The following is an 18,864-nucleotide window of genomic DNA, read 5'->3' as shown; positions in this document are numbered from 1 at the left end:
AGTCTGTTTCTAAATAGTTCATTTGTAATCTCTACATGTAAATCTCTGTTCCATCCATTATTCACATGATTAGTTTCATTTCATTTTTCATTATTTTTTTTCATATTTTCATATTTGTTTATTTTTATTTATTTATTTTTTATTGCAAATCTGGAACAGTATATAAAGGTTCAAATGACGTTACTTTTGTGTCCCCTGACCCACATGCTGTCTCCATCTCTGTGGAAACCAGAATTGTTCTGTCATGTTGTAATGTATACTTTGTTTTCTTCTCACCTATGCATGTACGGTATTGTCTATGTATTTTCAATTTGGTCGAAAAATAAATCTGCAGTAATCTTCCTGAATGTATCCATGATGATAAAATGTGTTGAATACTGTACATTGTGATTAAAAGATAACCCCCCTCACAAAAATCAATCATTCACACACTGACACACGTACACACACATGCACGTATGAATAACATGTCCAGTTTTATTATTTTTTTTTCAACAATTAGATGAATAACATGTCCGGTTTTGTGTGGCTTCCTAGGCAGAGATATGACTGTACCGATCTGATGTGTGTGGTAATATGGCGGCCAACTCTCTTCACCCTGACTGGCCACCTATGCAGATATTTTACGGAAAGATCAGTGTTCAGGTTCTGCTCTCTAACTGATGAAAAGCCACAGTACTGCAGTTTCCCTTATTTAATATACGTGATTCAACACTCAGTTTAGTTACCCTCCAGGGGCTGAATGTGGTGTATTAGAGCTCTGTTGTAACAAATTCAGCATGTCTGTACTTAGATACTGCTTTTAAAAAGTATGATGCTTTGGGGTATCCTGGGAGAAAACAATTAAAAGTCACTGAGTGTCAAGTAACAAAAGTTAACTTGTATAATGGAGAAGGGTCTGTCTGTCCCTCTGTCTGACTGTATGACTATCTGTCTGATGCTTTAGGGGTATTCTGGGGGAAACAATTAAGTCACTGAGTGTCAAGTAACAAAAGTTAACTTGCATAATGGAGAAGTGTCTGTCTTTCCCCCTGTCTGTCTGCTTGCCTGTCTGACTCTCTATTCCTCTGTCTGTCCCTCTGTCTGTCTGTCTGTCTGGTGCTTTAGGGGTATTCTGGGGGAAAACAATTAAAAGTCACCGAGTGTCAAGTAACAAAAGTTAACTTGCATAATAGAGAAGTGTCTGTCTGTCTGATTTTCTGTCTATCTATCTATCTGACTGTCTGTCTGTCTATCTATGGGTCCCTCTGACTTTGACTATCTATCTATCTAGGGAGGGGTTTTTGTTTATTTATTTATTTATTTTGGTGTGGGGATTTTTTTGGGGGGGGTTAAGGAGATGAAGGGATATGTGTGAAAATGAACTGCAAATAAAAAAGTTTTATGAATGACTTAATCTGATTTCTCTTTTCATGGTTCTGGAGACAATCATGTTACTCAACACAACCAAATCTGTAAACACTGGGATTCTGTCTGTCTGTCTGCAACTTAAAGTAATTGTCATTACATCTTTGTGTGTGTGTGTGCGTGCATAATTTTGTGTGTGAAGTAACACAATAAAGTTGGGAAAGCTTGAGTCTTGGGTGAAATGCGTGCAGCTGGTCGCATGTGGGTGTGGTGGTGGTGAGAAAGTTTGAGCTCTGCAGTTAGTGTGCACTGGGAACAGGAGGGATGGTATAGCAAGAGTTTCCCCTCCTGCAGGCGTTTCATTTGGGTCTCACACAGCTCTGACACTGTTTCACACCTCAGACACAAACGCACACAGCAGAGTTACTCAAGCTCTTGGATCCCTCAGTTCAGGATAAAGTTTAGGAATCTGGATTAAAGTAAATATGACTTTAAGAGGTGTTGTACTGTTACTGTGCGTTGTGTGTCCTGCACACTGCCTGCTCGAGCAAAGCACACAGACAAAGAATGAAACGAAAGGCAAGTATACTATCTGAACTTTAGTCTTGCTTTTCTAATCCATGTAGTCTAGTCATTAAAGGTTAAGATAAATGAGTGTTTACTGTGTTTATTAATTGTGCTTTTAATGATAAGAATGTGTGCTTAACTTTATATTTGCATGTGAGCTTTGCTGAGTTGTTTGTTTCATGAATGTTTAATAGATGTGCTGCTGGAACCAGAAGCTGATCACAGTGCTGCCATTGAAGAGCTGAGGAAAAAGATTGATGAGATTGTGAAGGAGCTAAATGCCCTGAAGGAAGTCCATGCTCTGCAATTAAGTACTGAATAAAACTTTTAAAATACTCACAATTTATCTACCTATAGAGGGTGATTTTCAAAAGACAATAATAATAATGAGACCATCAATTATTGTGAGCGTAGCTCACTTCGGCCCCGTCTAGTCCAGAAGGAACAATCTAAAGTGGGCCACTTTGTGCAATAAATGTTGCAAACTATATACAAGCTATATATAGAAACTATACACACTCTAGGAATACCGACCTATTTGCAAGAAAGAATCCAAAACGGCGAGGAATTGACCGAGAGGAAGTGATCTTTGTTGAACTGCTCATTAAGGCTTAATTAGTCCATAACTTCATTAATAATTATAATTAAGCAAATCTGGGTAGAAGTTATATGCATCCTAGGTACCCCTACCTTCATGCCAGAAAGAATCAAAATTGTTGAAGAATTGAGAGAGAAGAAGAGATTTGTGTGGAAACTGCTCATTAGGGCTTAATTACTCCATATCTTCATTATTAATTGCAATTATGCAAATTTGGGTAGAAGCTATATGCACCCCAGGCAGACGTACCTTCCTGCCAAAATGAATAAAAATTGGTGAAGAATTAAGAGAGAAGCAGCGATTTTCATGAAATGTGGATGATGCCAGACGGACACCGAACAACACATGATGGTATCTCATCCGGCTCATCACCTGTCAGCCGGATGAGATCATCTCATCTCATCTCATTATCTCTAGCCGCTTTATCCTTCTACAGGGTCGCAGGCAAGCTGGAGCCTATCCCAGCTGACTACGGGCGAAAGGCGGGGTACACCCTGGACAAGTCGCCAGGTCATCGCAGGGCTGACACATAGACACAGACAACCATTCACACTCACATTCACACCTACGGTCAATTTAGAGTCACCAGTTAACCTAACCTGCATGTCTTTGGACTGTGGGGGAAACCGGAGCACCTGGAGGAAACCCACGCGGACACGGGGAGAACATGCAAACTCCACACAGAAAGGCCCTCGCCGGCCACGGGGCTCGAACCCGGACCTTCTTGCTGTGAGGCGACAGCGCTAACCACTACACCACCATGCCGCCCCACTACTACTGTATGTCTACACATAAAAAGACATGACATTTGCTGAGTGTTTTAACTCCCTAAGCCAGGGGTCTTCAATCCTATCCACAAAGGGCCAGTGTGGCTGCAGGCTTTCATTCCAACCAAGCAGGAGCTACACCTGATTTCACTTGTTTAATCATTTCACCCTCGTCTCCAGTCAACAATCAAGTGAGCCTCCAATTTGGCTGTAATGAAAGCCTGCAGCTACACCGGCCCTTTGCGGATAGGATTGAAGACCCCTACAAGCTGTTTAATTCCAAGGTTAATCCATCTTTTGTTCTTTATCCCACTATGGAAAAAGTATAGGATTCCTTCAGGATGTGTAGAATTCACTCATGTATGCTATGCGTAGACATTGGCTGGTTTAGATCACATGGCTTTTTGCTTTGCAAAAGGGGATGAACTGGAATTGATGTTCTGCTGGTTGTCTTTTGAAACTTTAACATACTTCTTTGTAACACCTCCTATTGCAGTTTGCCTGAAAGGCATCAAGGTTCCAGGCAAGTGTTTCCTGGCCAGCCCAGTAAAGAAGAACTTCTATGATGCTACCAACGATTGCATCTTAAAGGGTGGCACCCTGAGCACTCCTCTTACAGGCAATGAGAATTACCAGCTCTATGTCTATGTATATGAGATGATTGGAACCACTGAACAACTTTGGCTGGGCATCAATGACATGGTGAAAGAGGGGGAGTGGGTTGATAAAACAGGGTCCAAGATACGTTACGAAAACTGGGAGACAGAGGTGACTCGTCAGCCTGTCAGTGACCATGGCCGGAATTGCGCCTTTATGTCTGTCACAGACAGCGGGAAGTGGTTCAATGACAACTGCCGTGCTGTGAAGGCCTTTGCCTGTGAGTTCAATATTGTCTGAGTTCCTGTTGTTCCTTATTACCATTGTCCATTAAACATGAAAGTAAAAGTTTGTCAGAAATAGTACATCATTAATATATACAACTTTGTAGACTGAATTTGTATTCAAAACTCTTAAAGGTAGACTACCTTTCAGATTTTTCAAGTGTAGGTCATAAAAAGAATTTTCCCTGACACCCAATTATTTTTGTTCGGTGGACTGAAAGCTACTGAATTCGAATCACAGACTTCCGATTTTATTCTTATTATTATTTTAAATGGAACAATTAATGATTTTAGGGCCACATGGCCCTAAATTCTCCAGTATTTTTTCCTGCTTCACCATGACCCAATTCAAGATACTACGTCATGCATCACATGGTGGGCTTTCCCCATTCGCCCAAGGCATTATGGGATACAAATTTGAAACAGGAGAGAAAAACAGAGGATGTGAGTGTACACATAAAACATGAAAGACTGACTACAGTAACGGAAAGTGTGAAGAAAAGACGTTATTCTGTGAAGGAAAGGAAACACAGGACCAAACTAATAAATATCGGCAGTCAGCGAGTACCTCGGTGTGATCAGCTGTTCGTTGAGCAACAAAATGATGTAACTGTTAGTGCACGGTCATGGTAAACCTGCACATGCACACATGGACTTCCTCTGTCTGTTTAACTGTGCAAAGCGAGCGATTTCATGCACATTATTTGCTAAGGAATCCCCAAAAATTAAATAACTTTCCAGCCATAGAATGGCCTGATATTTTGTGAGATCTTACAGAAATAAACATATCATAATGACCAAATTTCAGAGGGAACTAAATTTCACCGATTTTATGAAATTGAAAGGCCGTCTAGCTTTAAGGCTAAAATTTGATTCCTAACAAGAAGAAGAACTTGATGCCAACAGCGACAATGGGGATACTTGCACCAAGCCAAGGGGGTGTTTTTACAACTAATTTGTATGTCAGAAATACATTTAAGATATTTCAAACAGGAAATAAGCTATTGAGATAGAGATTGAACCATTTCAATATTTTAACTTCTTGTAATCTCCACATAAATCCTATAAACATTCAGCCACTCATTCTTGAGGTATCATGTTAACGGGAATCTTGGACAGACGCACAGACAGCTGGATGGATGTACAACCCAAAAATATAATGCCTGCACCACTTGGTGACGGAGATATAAAAAAGTGGAGAAAAACAGAAGTAGAGAAGTCATGTTTTATCTATTGTATAAATAAATGAATGAATGAATGAATGAATGAACAGAACCTGGTTTTAACTAACCGACAAACTGTAATTTTGTGATTTGTTATTTATATATAGTCCTAAAATGCATAGTTATTAAAACAAGTCATTTATGGATACAATGTTCATATTAAAACATGTCAGAAATTATTTACTTACAGTAAAAGGTAATCATATGGGTGGCTCACACAGGATTTTTAATGTTTATACCAAGTGCTACAGCTCTAATGTGTATATGCCCTCTTATTTGCTCTTCATGTCATATTTTTGTATGTTACCTGATAAATAAAATAAAATTTTGTTCATTAAGAATGAGTGATTATTTTTGGAACTGTACTCTTCGTGTACTTCATTCAGAGGACACCATTCAGAACAGTTTTCATATTGTAATAAGGCATGTATTCCAGTTAAACAGATTACTTCACTACACAGTTGTGTTCAATAAAACAGATGTTTTATTAAGTGTTACACCATGTGGTTTTTGCTGTTTCCAATGGACTTTATGTGATACTCAGCCAGATGTGTGAATGATCTGGCATAATACTGACAACATCTGAACTTCAAAATAAATATACTTATTTATGTAACTTACATCAATGGAGCCTTTTTGGTCTCCAAAAACAATTCATCATACACATCACCACATCACATTATCTCTAGCCGCTTTATCCTTCTACAGGGTCGCAGGCAAGCTGGAGCCTATCCCAGCTGACTACGGGCGAAAGGCGGGGTACACCCTGGACAAGTCGCCAGGTCATCACAGGGCTGACACATAGACACAGACAACCACTCACACTCACATTCACACCTACGGTCAATTTAGAGTCACCAGTTAACCTAACCTGCATGTCTTTGGACTGTGGGGGAAACCGGAGCACCCGGAGGAAACCCACGCGGACACGGGGAGAACATGCAAACTCCACACAGAAAGGCCCTCGCCGGCCCCGGGGCTCGAACCCAGGACCTTCTTGCTGTGAGGCGACAGCGCTAACCACTACACCACCGTGCCGCCCAATTCATCACACATACAAGCTAATTTAGCACCTAGTGTACACTGGTTATGCCTCTTACATGACAAACCTTTTTAAAAATCTTTTTTTTTTATTAAAACAACAAAGTTGGTGATATTGCTATTATCACAGACACAAGGCTTCTATTATGTAGAACAAAAATGTAAATATACTGTAAAATAGTTATAAATCTCATCTCATTATCTCTAGCCGCTTTATCCTTCTACAGGGTCGCAGGCAAGCTGGAGCCTATCCCAGCTGACTACGGGCAAAAGGCGGGGTACACCCTAGACAAGTCGCCAGGTCATCGCAGGGCTGACACATAGACACAGACAACCATTCACATTCACACCTACGGTCAATTTAGAGTCACCAGTTAACCTAACCTGCATGTCTTTGGACTGTGGGGGAAACCGGAGCACCCGGAGGAAACCCACGCGGACACGGGGAGAACATGCAAACTCCGCACAGAAAGGCCCTCGCCGGCCATGGGGCTCGAACCCAGACCTTCTTGCTGTGAGGCGACAGCGCTAACCACTACACCACCGTGCCGCCCCATAGTTATAAATTTTAAATAAAAACAGGCTGTGTGTGGAACTTCACAATTAAGATATAATATATTTTCATGTATTTCAAGCTAATTAAACATTTTGCAGTCTTAACAGGAAGAGATTATACACATCAAGGCACAGTTTCAAAATGTAGAAATTCAGTCAGTCAAAACAGGCTACTTACATAAACAGACTAAAAAGACATATTCAAGAAGTAAAAGAAAAAAAATTCCACCAACAGGATCAGACATAGTCCTCTTTATATTAGCTTCCAGTGCATTACAAATTTTAATCTTAAACGCTCCATAAATTCTTATTAATCCTCATTTGGCTCTGCATTTGGTGCTCACTGTATATTTGGCACAGTTTCCCAATCCTGAGCAGAGTTGCCTCCACTGATTTCCTCATCAGCTTCCCGCTTGTCTTTACATGCCAAATTTTCTCCTGTACTTAAAAGTGTATCAGGCACATCTTGTGCACTCTGAAGCCCTATGAAAGGCCTGTAAACCCTACTTCTGGCTCCTTGCCTCCTCCATCCTCTGTGGATGGCTGCTGTTCTGTGGATCTGATGAAATCCTGGTAAACTCCTACAGCTGGCTTTCCAACCTCGTTCATTTCTACAGAGTCTTTCAGAAGATGCCCGTATACCAGGTGGTCATCTATATAATGATAAACATGATAATCTTCATCTTCTCTTTCCTGGGGAATCCCATGAAGGCCTGGCAGGAAAGAATGACTATTGGGATTGTAGACGGAGACATCAGGAGCGCTCTGCTTCTTCTTCTTTTTCCTGGTTTGTGTTAGAGACAATCCATTTATGATCAGATGGTAATCCAGATTTAAAGTGATGAAGCGATTTTGGACAAAGACTCACCTCATAATACAGACCACAGCTAAAATGATTGCCATCAACAGCAAAATAACGCCCACAACACTCAAGATGATGCTCAAAAGCATACCTGAAAACATGCCATAAACATGTTTAAATCATGATATCACAACTATACTACATACTACACATGTAAATGCAAGACTATGGCCATGCTCCACTTAGGGTGAATTACCAACGCCAAAAGAAAAAGAATTAAATTTAAAAAAAAAAAGATCAATGAAGATTTTGTACTTTTAACTGTGTACAGGGTGACCTGGCTGACCACACTGAAGGCTCCTTTCACTGGCAAGCAGTTTGACATGTTGAGGTAGAAACTTTCTGACACCACCATATCCTTAGGATTCTGATCTTGCCAGCTGTACATCTTATCTTGCGATTGCTTCCTTTGCAATTTAATGTATGCTGGTCGATGCTTACATGTGAGCTGGCTAACATTGGTAAAGTTCACATGAGCCTCCAGCTGTGCAGGAAATGAGACGAACCAGGAGACAGTGGTATGTGCCTTCATTCCCAACGGCCATGCTGGAGTTGCTAAGAGCACTGGTATATCCTTCTTTGGCAAGACAGTGAAAATGTAGTGATCTGAAACAGGAGAAAGACATAAGAAATATACAACCACTTCTTCAAACATATCTGTTTAAAAATGTAGACTGATTTTACAGATTACTAAAAAAAATACAATACATAATTTATCCCAAAATTAATCAGTCAATCAGCCTGGATACTTTTGGTGTTCAAAGTTTGTTTCTTTAGTAATAGACTGGAGATACAAAGCTGTTGTATTAATGCAAGACATTGTCACCCAAAAAGCTATCTTATGTCGTAGCAAAATGTGTAAATTTTAATTTCTGGCTCAAATATGCATTTTTATTATAAATACGGAGGTGATTATAGGAAATCACATGCACTGATTGGTCGAGAAATTCGGACCATTTCTTGATAATCGCCTCGAGCAACTCAGCAAAATAGCGACCAACCGCTTTGTCACCGTAAGTGAGGAAGAATTACAAATCATGAAAGAAAATGCTGTTCCTAAAAGCACTAAAGATGCTACAAAGTTTGGTCTAAAACTATTCAAAGGTAAGGTGGACTTATGATTTAGTTTATCTATTTCAAAACAAAGTATTTTATGTGACTCGGCATAGATTAGTGATACAAGCCTGTGCCGTGTCGTTATTACATTTGCATGCCACTTTTGAAGTTTGAAATACATTTTTAATACAATTTTTTAAAATTATTTTTTGAAATAAATCACCTGTGTATTTACACTAAAACAATTATCCACCTCAGGTTCAATGAATAATAACCTCGACTTTGTCTCGGTTATTTAACAGTTATTCCACAAAATCAAGTCGCACGTGAGCTGATAGCTGCGATAAGCCATGGACGACAAGATTGAGGGGAATAACTGTTTTATTCTATCCACATTCATTGGATTTTGAGAAACACAGCATTTTTATTTTTTGCAAATTCGATAAATCAAAACTTTATACAAAATGTCTGACAAAATCATTTCCGCTTAGAATGTAAACAAACTGGAGAAATGACAGTAGCAATTTGTGAAAAATGTTGCAATAATAATTCTTGAAACATAAGAAAAAGATGCATTCTTCCCATCAAATACTTTTATTCCACATTTTGTTACTTTTTTATTATTATTTCTTGGGGTTTTGTTTTCGAGTAGAATTTTATTTGGTCCTCGGTTGGTTTAGCAACACGCTCCGCCATTTTGTTCTTTTTTTTTCTTGAGGGTTTTTTTTTGGCGGTTGGCAACCTAATTTAAAGGTGCATTACTGCCACCAATTGAGCTGGAGTGTGGAACAGTAGATATTAGAGGGAAAAAACTATATTCGAAGAAGAAGAAGCCTTTATTCATCACATGCACACTCAAGCACAGTGAAATTCATCCTCTACATTTAACCCATCTGAAGCAGTGAACACACGCACACACAAGTGAGCACACACACATACCCAGAGCAGTGGGCAGCCATACTACAGTGCCCGGGGAGCAGTCAGGGGTTAGGTACCTTGCTCAAGGGCACTTCAGCCTAAGGCCGCCCCATGTTAACCTAACTGCATGTTTTTGGACTGTGGGGGAAACCGGAGCACCCGGAGGAAACCCATGCAGACATGGGGAGAACATGCAAACTCCACACAGAAAGGCCTCCGCTGGCCACTGGGCTCGAACCCAGAACCTTCTTGCTGTGAGGCGACAGTGCTAACCACTACACTCTGCCATTTTGTTTTTCTCTACTCAAGGTATATGAGCTGATAGCCTAGTAGTAGAGTAGCCAATCAGAGCACACGATTGCTCATATCCAGTGAATGTGGATCGAATAATCACCAATATTCACTTTGCTTTTGGCAAATAATTGTTAAATAGCACTGTCCATTCAGCTAATAGTAATTTCAGCATTGTACTAAAGAAACAAAACAGGTTAGTGTAAATCTGCAACTGCTATCCACTGACAAAACAAAAGTCGTGGTTTTTTTTGTTTGTTTTTTTAATAACATCTTTATAAGAGGTCTATTCAGAATGTGGAGATTAAAATCTAGAACTGTCTCTTAGCCAACTGAACTTTAAACACAATGACTATTACTTCTGCATGACTGTTTACCTTGTATAGATTTAGTAAATGAAACATGTAAGAGGGATTTGTTGATGTGCCTTAAATTCTTGCCAACGGCGGGAGAAGCGCTCACTGTAATGTTTGCAACACTGATTTGCATTTTGTGAATAGCTCCCTGAGGACAAAACTGCCCAACAGTGATGCCTTGGGGCTCATTTTCTGACACAGTGAGAAGAACAGATGTGTTGTTGCACGTGTAGCCAGGCAGCGATTGCTGCAGGCTGCCTGCTGAAGACACCAGCTCCACTGTGCTGTGCTGAGGCCCATATAGGTGCCATCGGACCTCTTGTACGACTCCCACGATACATTTATCTAGTGCAGGCACCTCTAGAGATTCAGGAAATGGGCAGTCACTCAGCTGCTGACATTCTGTTAATAAAAAAAAGAAAGATAGGCAGAGAATTAAGGTCTTGTGTAAAATGCATTACCTGAAAATGGTCTTGATTAGCACTGATATCATCTTACCTATAGTTTTGTTTATAGTGATGAGCACGTCCTCCTCTTTGCAGTCAATGAAAGATACAGATGAGACCATTGGTGAAGGGATGATGATTGTCTCCTGGGCTACTGAATACAGTTTCAAGATGCAATCTGATTTGGGTTTCTTTTTCGTTATGTGTATCAGTAGCCCCTTTTCCCTCTTCAGATCCATAGTACAGCGCACTGAAACAGTGACAAGTGCTGAAGCAGGATTTTTTTTATAGTTTGAAAAGCAAAGAAGCTATTAAATGCATTCATCAACTGCATAAAATGTATATAAGAGTCGCAGGCATGAGATTAAAGTCCTTGAAGGGAAGGGTGGGGTTTATGGCTCTTCTCTAAAGAACTGACAAATACGGGCTTTCCAGATCTTACGCAAATGTAGAGCTGACAGGAAATGGCATCATCCAAACGATTCATTATTACACATTAATAATACAGCAACTATGTAACTATGTTCTTCAGGGCTTTGTAGAACTTTGTTGATCAGAAACAGCTGTCTCTAACATGATCATGGGTTACATAACTGAGCTTCAGCATTAAATTTGTTTCTTATATGGAGATATACACACACACACATATATATATACGGTAAGTATATTATATAAGAGGATAGTCTACATTAAATTACGATGGTAGGAAAAAAAACACACGAAGAAATTTGTTTGATCAGTTACTGGGGGGGAAAAATCAACTCTTTTCTCTATCTTTCTACTCTCTGAGTATGGATATATTTTGTCTGTTTTTCTTGGTAGCAGCCAATCAAAACAAGTCTGGGGCATAAACAAGCAGGTAAGTAGAGCAAACAATAAAAAGCCTCAAGATAAAGAAACAGCAACCATCTGGTGTAAGCAATAAAAGAAACCTGTAACACATTTCCGTGACTTTTAAAAAAAATACTCAGAAACCACTGGACATTCTCCAAAATTCGGTCAGTTGGTTTGATTCTTTGTCTGAATTATCATCATCTGAATTTTTTGTCAGCATTATCTGCATCAAGTGAAATTTATTTATTTATATGGCACATTTAAAAGACGACAAGGACTGCAAAACTGCTGTACAATAGAATTAACAACTCAACAAATAATTATACAGGGATAAGACTGAACCTAATAAACATACAAAATAAGAAGATGGGCTACTAATATGAGTTTAAAAGAGAATAAAACAACTAAAAAAAACCCTAATAAGCAGAACAAGATTGTTCTAAAATTGTAAATAGATTAAAATAAAATGGGAACAAAATAAGATAACTAAAATGTAAACTCACCAGCACTACACAACAGACCTATAGCACCAGGAATTAAAAATCCTCATCAAGCTGGAGGTTTTAATTTTTTTTTTAAATAGGATGTTGCATAGCTGAGGAGAAGCAACAGAAAAGACCCGGTCACCCCTCAAACAAGAGTGAGGAACAGTTAAACGAGCTGACCAGAGGACCTGAGCATTCTGGAGGAAGACTGAGGGTAAACAACGTCCAAAATATAGCTCATGACCACCCTGTGTAGGGTTTAAAAAATCAACCTTTAAAAACAAAGCATCATAAGTAAGGCCAGATTCCTCAGTACCACTGCTGTCTAAATCTAATCTTATTGTTCTGTGCATTAACCACTGCTCTAGACAACTGAGCTTCCCCAAAGCTCCGAGCTCCTCCCGAGTGACTGTGCTTCTCACCCTATCTCTAAGGGAGCGCCCAGCCACCCTGCGAAGGAAACTCATTTCGGCCGCTTGTATCTGCGATCTTGTTCTTTCGGTCATTACCCAAAGCTCATGACCATAGGTGAGAGTCGGAACGTACAGCAGATCGACCGGTAAATCGAGAGCTTCGCCTTTTGGCTCAGCTCCTTCTTCACCATGACGGACCGGTAAAGTGGCCGCATCACTGCAGAGGCCGCACCGATCCGCCTGTCGATCTCACGCTCTATCCTTCCCTCACTCGTGAACAAGATCCCAAGATACTTAAACTCCTCCACTTGAGGCAGGACTTCTCCACCAACCTGGAGAGGGCAAGCCACCCTTTTCTGGTCGAGAACCATGGCCTCTGACTTGGAGGTGCTGATTCTCATCCCAGCCGCTTCACACTCAACTGCAAACCACCCCAGTGCATGCTGAAGGTCCTGGTTTGAAGAAGCCAACAGGACAACATCATCTGCGAAAAGCAGAGATGAAATCCTGTGGTTCCCAAACAGGATTCCTTCCAGCCCCTGGCTGCGCCTAGAAATTCTGTCCATAAAGATTATGAACAGAACTGGTGACGAAGGGCAGCCTGAATGCTAGCACTCTACAAAACTTTAATAACCTTTCTATAACCTTAAGAACCTTTAATAATATACTAGAACCTTCACGGATTCATTAATCTTCTTTAACCACTTTATCCTGTTCAGGTTTATGATGGATCTAGAGCTGATTTATGGCCATTTAGTATAAAAGTCTTCCAGAACAAGTTCGCAAAATATTTAATCTTTATTATAAATACCTACTGATCATTTTTAAAGATGTTTGATTTTTTTTTTAATGGAAGTTGCTGAGATTCCGATCAAATATGAGAGACTGTATTTCGCCACTGCACCATCTTGAAACCGTCCTGTCTGATGGAGCCCATATGTTAGTCCCCAATCCTCCCTCCAAACAATTTAACACAGTACACCAGTTCAGCTACAGTGAACTTCCAGGTTCGCTTTATAAATGTCTTTATTAAAGTAGTAAGCTTAAAGTATATTATATTTATTATTTATGATTTGGTAATTTGATAATGAATGAAAGGTCAATCGAAATTTACAAGAGAGTTTAAAGAAACATTTTTTCCACTGACTAAACATTACTAAACTAAAGTTTCTTTGTTTATTCTTTATTTTAAATTATTTACAAAAGAAAAAAAAGTCGAAGTAAGGAAAACTATTTACAGCTATTTCAACTATTTTATTAAGCTATTGACATTTTAGAAAAGACTAACTGTTAATTGCTGTGACTTCTAAATGCAAGAAAGTGAAATATTTAAGTTTATTTAAAAAAAACATTGATAAATCAATTAAACTGCAGGTGCCACTGAAAATGCACACGATTTTAGTAACTGAATGTACAAGCCATAGGATGAGATAGTAATGCACTAGTCATAGCATAGCATAAGATAATAATTTAATGTGCAATTAACAGCATGAATGCATGGGAATACGAGGAATTTAACACACATTTCAATAGTTTAACACTTTTAAGAGCAAATCTTTCTCTGGGTACCTGGGACAGGGCAGTGAATATCATATGTGAATATATATTTGGCACGTGAACAGTTCACGCGAAATTGGGGCATGAAAAAGGATTTCCTTAAAGCTTTTGTCAAAAAAAGACGTGAGGATTACCAACCTTGAGAACTGTCTTCAACCAGATACGAACATGTAAGGAGTGATCTTTTAAAAGTGGATATTAAGAGCAAAACAGACAAGCAATAATGAATGAAAAATGATAACATTTATATTAAAGTAACAGACATGTTTACCGTTTATGTTACCTAATTGCATGCTCTGTGCAACAGGTGGTGAGCTAGGGGTTGACAGTCATTTTGTACAACTGATCCATAACATGCAGAACAGCAGAAAATGAAAGTTTAATGTTTGATGGTAATTCCGACTTCTCAGCCCTAAACAGTCATAACAAACCCCTTACTATAAAATAGTCAAGAAGAGTATTTTATTTTGATTATTGTGACCATTCCATATTGAAATAAGAGTTGTGCGAAAGGATTTTAGATTTGTGCGAAAAGACTTTTGTGCCAAATGACCCTAGAGCCTGTCCCTAAAATTCTGAAAAGCTTCAACTGCAATTAAACAGTTGCATTGTTCCATGCCATTGGCCTGGTACAGTGGCATGTTATTTCATAAACACATAGACGTTATGAATAATTTAAAAAAAAAAAAAAAGGAGCATTGACCCACACTAACCTTCGCTGCCTCTCTGGACGGCAGATATTTTAAAATGCAGGGTGAGACCGGTGGAGGAGGATTGTGTGTCTACATTACAGTTCTGCAGTGAAAGATTGAAGGAGCCCTGGTGCTCAGACAGCTGTGCCTCACTCAGTTTTTTCACAAAGGTTTTGCCATATAGTTGGTACTCCATTCGTGGATCCTTCGTATCACACCTGGGCTCAGTGTAGTTCAGTATATGCACTGTTGAATAGTACTTGGATGGAACTTGGAAGGCCCATGTGATTAGGTCATCATCAGGAAAGCTCTCTGGGAAGTTTGGTGAAAAGAATTCCTGGGATGATGGCTCCTCCGGCAGGATGGCATTTATAATGGCAGGTGCTGTTAAATAGTAACCATAATGATTATACTGCAGTAGTACAGGCCAGGTAAAAATTAACTAAACATTCTACTGATTGTTAATCTGTACTACTACTACTACTTCAAAAAAAAGTTCATTGCATTTCATCAAAACTTATTTACATGTTATTTCTGGTCCTATTGATACACCAAAGCTTGTTGCATTCAGCTGTTTTTTTCCAGGCACCTGCAAAGACACACTGCCTTCCCGAAGCACCTCCATGCTTTTGATGCTGCCCTGATGGCAAAACCTCCCAAGTGTGGCTGTGGCTGTAGAAAACGTGTAGACGTGTTTGTCTTGACATTGCTCTGTAGGTTGGAGCTGCCTTAAACCAGCTCTGGTAAAGTTCAAGCAGAAAGCCTTGTGGCCCTGGATTGTCACGTTCCAAGTAAAGGTGCGGTTAAAGTTTTGAAGAGAAGGGTAGTCCTCTGTGGTGATCATACCATTACACGTACTGGTGCATACTGCAAGAAGAGATGTTCAGTGTTGGCCAACTGTAGAGTTAAACATTTTATCGCAAGGTATAATACTTAGAGTAAGCAGCACGTTTCTTTTGAAAAAAAGTGTAATAGTAATGTATGTAAAATAGCTCAATAAAGTATTTCATCCACTTTGTATGCTTTTGAAGCTGTTTGGTATGTTTTAAACAGTATTTCTATCAAACTGTGGAGTAAAAGAAGGAAAAAAACATGCTTTACCAATGTTTCTAACAATCTCCACCACAAAGACATCTTCTGGTCGTGGACAGCTGAAAACCACCGTCGTGCTTCTACTGATCGTCAGAGAAGAATGGCATGATGTTCCAATACAAACTTCACATTTTAACTGTGAAGCTTTACTCTTATTTATATGCATCGTAGAATTACTGTAAAGATTTATGGTAAGTGGTGGGCCTCCTAAAAAAAATTAAAGATGCAAATGTTGATCAGAACCAGAATACCAGTCTATAAGCATCTCTAAACCACTATACACCAATTAGCCATAACATTAAAACCACAGTTAAAGTGAATAACATTGATTATCTCATTGTAATGGCATCTGTCAAGGGGTGGGATATATTAGGCTGTAAGAGAACAGTCAGTTCTTGAAGTTGATGTGTTGGAAGCAGGAAAAATGGGCAAGAGTAAGGATCTGAGCGACTTTAACAAGGGCCAAATTGTGATGGCTAGATGACTGGGTCTGAGCGTCTCCAAAATGGCACATCTTGTAGGGTGTTCCTGGTATGCAGTGGTTAGTACCTACCAAAAGTGGTCCAAGGAAGGACAACCAGTGAACCAATGGCAGGGTCATGGGTGTCGAAGGCTCACTGATTCGCATGGGGCACAAAGGCTATCCCATATGGTCCAATCCCACAGGAGAGCTACTGTAGCACAAACTGCTGAAAAAGTTAATGCTGGCTAAAACAGAAAGGTGTCCCTGTTGCCAGTTCACCCTGTCCCTTCGGCCCTTGTCAAAGTCACTCAGATCCTTATGCTTGCCCATTTTTCCTGCTTCCAACACATCAACTTCAATAACTGACTGTTCTCTTGCTGCCTAATATATCCCACCCCTTGACAGGTGCCATTGGAATGAAATAATCAAATGTTATTCACTTCACCTGTCAGTGGTTTTAATGTTATGGCTGATCGGTGTATATAGATATTATCCATAATACCACTTTAGATGTTTTACATGGACTTGGGCAGCAAGTTAAGTCATTCTCCACAATATCCAACACAAACAATTGTGTATTTTCAAATCATTTAGTCACAACTGTCATGTTCACAGTTCTTCCATATTTTATTAAATTCACATTATTCAGGTTGCATTAAGATGCAACCCAGAACTCCAAGTCAAAATACTTTTAAGTTTTCTATATGCCATTAACTTTAGCGCCCATAAGATTTTAATACATCTTTTTAATATGTATTTAAATCTGTTTGTTTGTGACATATTTCATGTCCATGAAAAGAATAGATACTTTTATCAGCCTCTGTAATACTATGGTTTGTCTAAACAAATCTAAAGGATGAATGAACAATCCCATCACAAGTCTCTATCTGATTGGCACAGATTAGATCATGCCTAATGGTTTACACTACAGTAGTAATGGTATACATGTAATTTAAAAAAAAAAAGACATGTCAAGTGTTAAAATAGCCCACACCAAATGCTATATACTTCTGTTATCATCAGCATTCACAGCAACATGCAGCTGATTGGTCAGAACAATTTTTATACTCATTTTCCAGCCTTCCTTTTTCTATACAGTTTTTAAATTGTTGGCAATCAGGATTTGTATAAAGACACAAATGCTGCTTAAAGCAAACAGTCGTTCATTTACTAAAAGGCCTATTTTACATGCAAGTACATTTTAAGGGTGAAATCGCATAACGTGTAACTAATGATAAAAATCTAGATATCATCAGAACAATACTTATAGCTGATATTATATAAAAATGACTAAGCAAGTGTTGGAAAGCTCAAACAGAGACCTACTAACACCAGACAAATTTCTGGCAGGAGTACAGCAGGTTTTGCAATTGCCTGAAAGCAAATTCTGATATGATAGAGCAAATTATTTCTACAGGCCTAAATATAAATGATAAAATCACATGTTTAAAGAATTTTTGAGGAGGGAAAAAATATTATTTTAATTTTGTGAGTCAGATTAACCTCTATATGGGTTATTCAAGGTTTTATTATTTTAAAAAATGAAAATAATCTGCCTAGAAAATCAAAACTCGAGGATATAATATAATCATAAAAATCATAAAAAAGAAAATCATATTTTTGATATAAATGAATCATATAAAGTATACTAAAAACAACAGCAGGTTAAACATTAACTCAATATTGCTGTAGCCTAATCTAATAAACCCAGGCCCCCTGATTTAATAAATCCTCGTTTAACAACATTAGTTCTACATTATAAGTTGCTTTGTTATTTAAATATCTCCTGTTAGGTTTTATACAGCATGCTGAGGCATGAGGATTAATGATGACGTCGATTACATAGAGCATGAATGTAGGCTAATTTACCTGAGACTGAGATTATCCACACCGACAACTGAAACAATCCAAAAAGAAACAGCCCCATGACTTTTCTCTTCCGTGTGTTATTACTAATTGAGTAAAACCTTAGCGTCTCGCCATTGACACGCAATCCTTCCCCCTTGAAAATGTGCTTGACTTCCTGGAACACAGCCGTTACTTTAGAGCAGTTCCCTCAGGTGGGCAGAGGGATCCGCCCTTTCACAGGGCTCATGTGCATTAGGATTATGGTAACGTCCTAAACCATCGAACTAATAGTAGGCTACTACAGAGGTCAAGTCAAGTATTTTATTAGTAAGGTGTTTTGAAAGCAGTGTCTTTGGGGCAGATAAACTTAATTTGTCACCTATCAGGCATGACGTAAACAACATTGATTATCTCATTACAATGGCATCTGTCAAGGGATGGGATATACGGTATTAGGCAGCAAGTGAACAGACAGTTCTTGAAGTTGATGTGCAGGAAAATTGGGAAAGCGTAAGGATCTGAGCGACTTTGGCCAAATTGACGACTGGGTCAGAGCATCTTCAAAGGTCTTG

At 39.0% G+C, this 18,864-nt stretch overlaps 2 protein-coding genes across 2 annotated transcripts; one reads left to right on the top strand and one right to left on the bottom strand.

The window, feature by feature from the left end:
• The first annotated feature begins 1,681 nt into the window (after nt 1–1,681).
• clec3ba (C-type lectin domain family 3, member Ba) lies at nt 1,682–4,256 on the top strand. Its single transcript, XM_060920682.1, has 3 exons — nt 1,682–1,926; nt 2,109–2,225; nt 3,776–4,256. Exons 1-3 carry the CDS (start codon nt 1,833–1,835, stop codon nt 4,174–4,176), a joined length of 612 nt encoding a protein of 203 aa, XP_060776665.1. The 5' UTR covers nt 1,682–1,832; the 3' UTR covers nt 4,177–4,256.
• A 2,083-nt stretch (nt 4,257–6,339) lies between these two features.
• On the bottom strand, nt 6,340–18,489 carry cdcp1a (CUB domain containing protein 1a). Its single transcript, XM_060922317.1, is given in 10 exon segments — nt 6,340–7,483; nt 7,486–7,763; nt 7,848–7,932; nt 8,097–8,447; nt 10,484–10,864; nt 10,961–11,158; nt 14,911–15,273; nt 15,415–15,756; nt 15,991–16,188; nt 18,314–18,489. Coding segments are annotated over 10 exon segments (2,418 nt in total). The 5' UTR covers nt 18,372–18,489; the 3' UTR covers nt 6,340–7,319.
• Nucleotides 18,490–18,864: the final 375 nt, after the last annotated feature.

The sequence above is a fragment of the Neoarius graeffei genome, chromosome 5 (assembly GCF_027579695.1).
Source record: "Neoarius graeffei isolate fNeoGra1 chromosome 5, fNeoGra1.pri, whole genome shotgun sequence".
Classification (NCBI taxonomy): Eukaryota; Metazoa; Chordata; class Actinopteri; order Siluriformes; family Ariidae; genus Neoarius; species Neoarius graeffei.
Note: the sequence above shows the minus strand (reverse complement) of the source record. Positions and strands in the feature narration are given on the sequence as shown.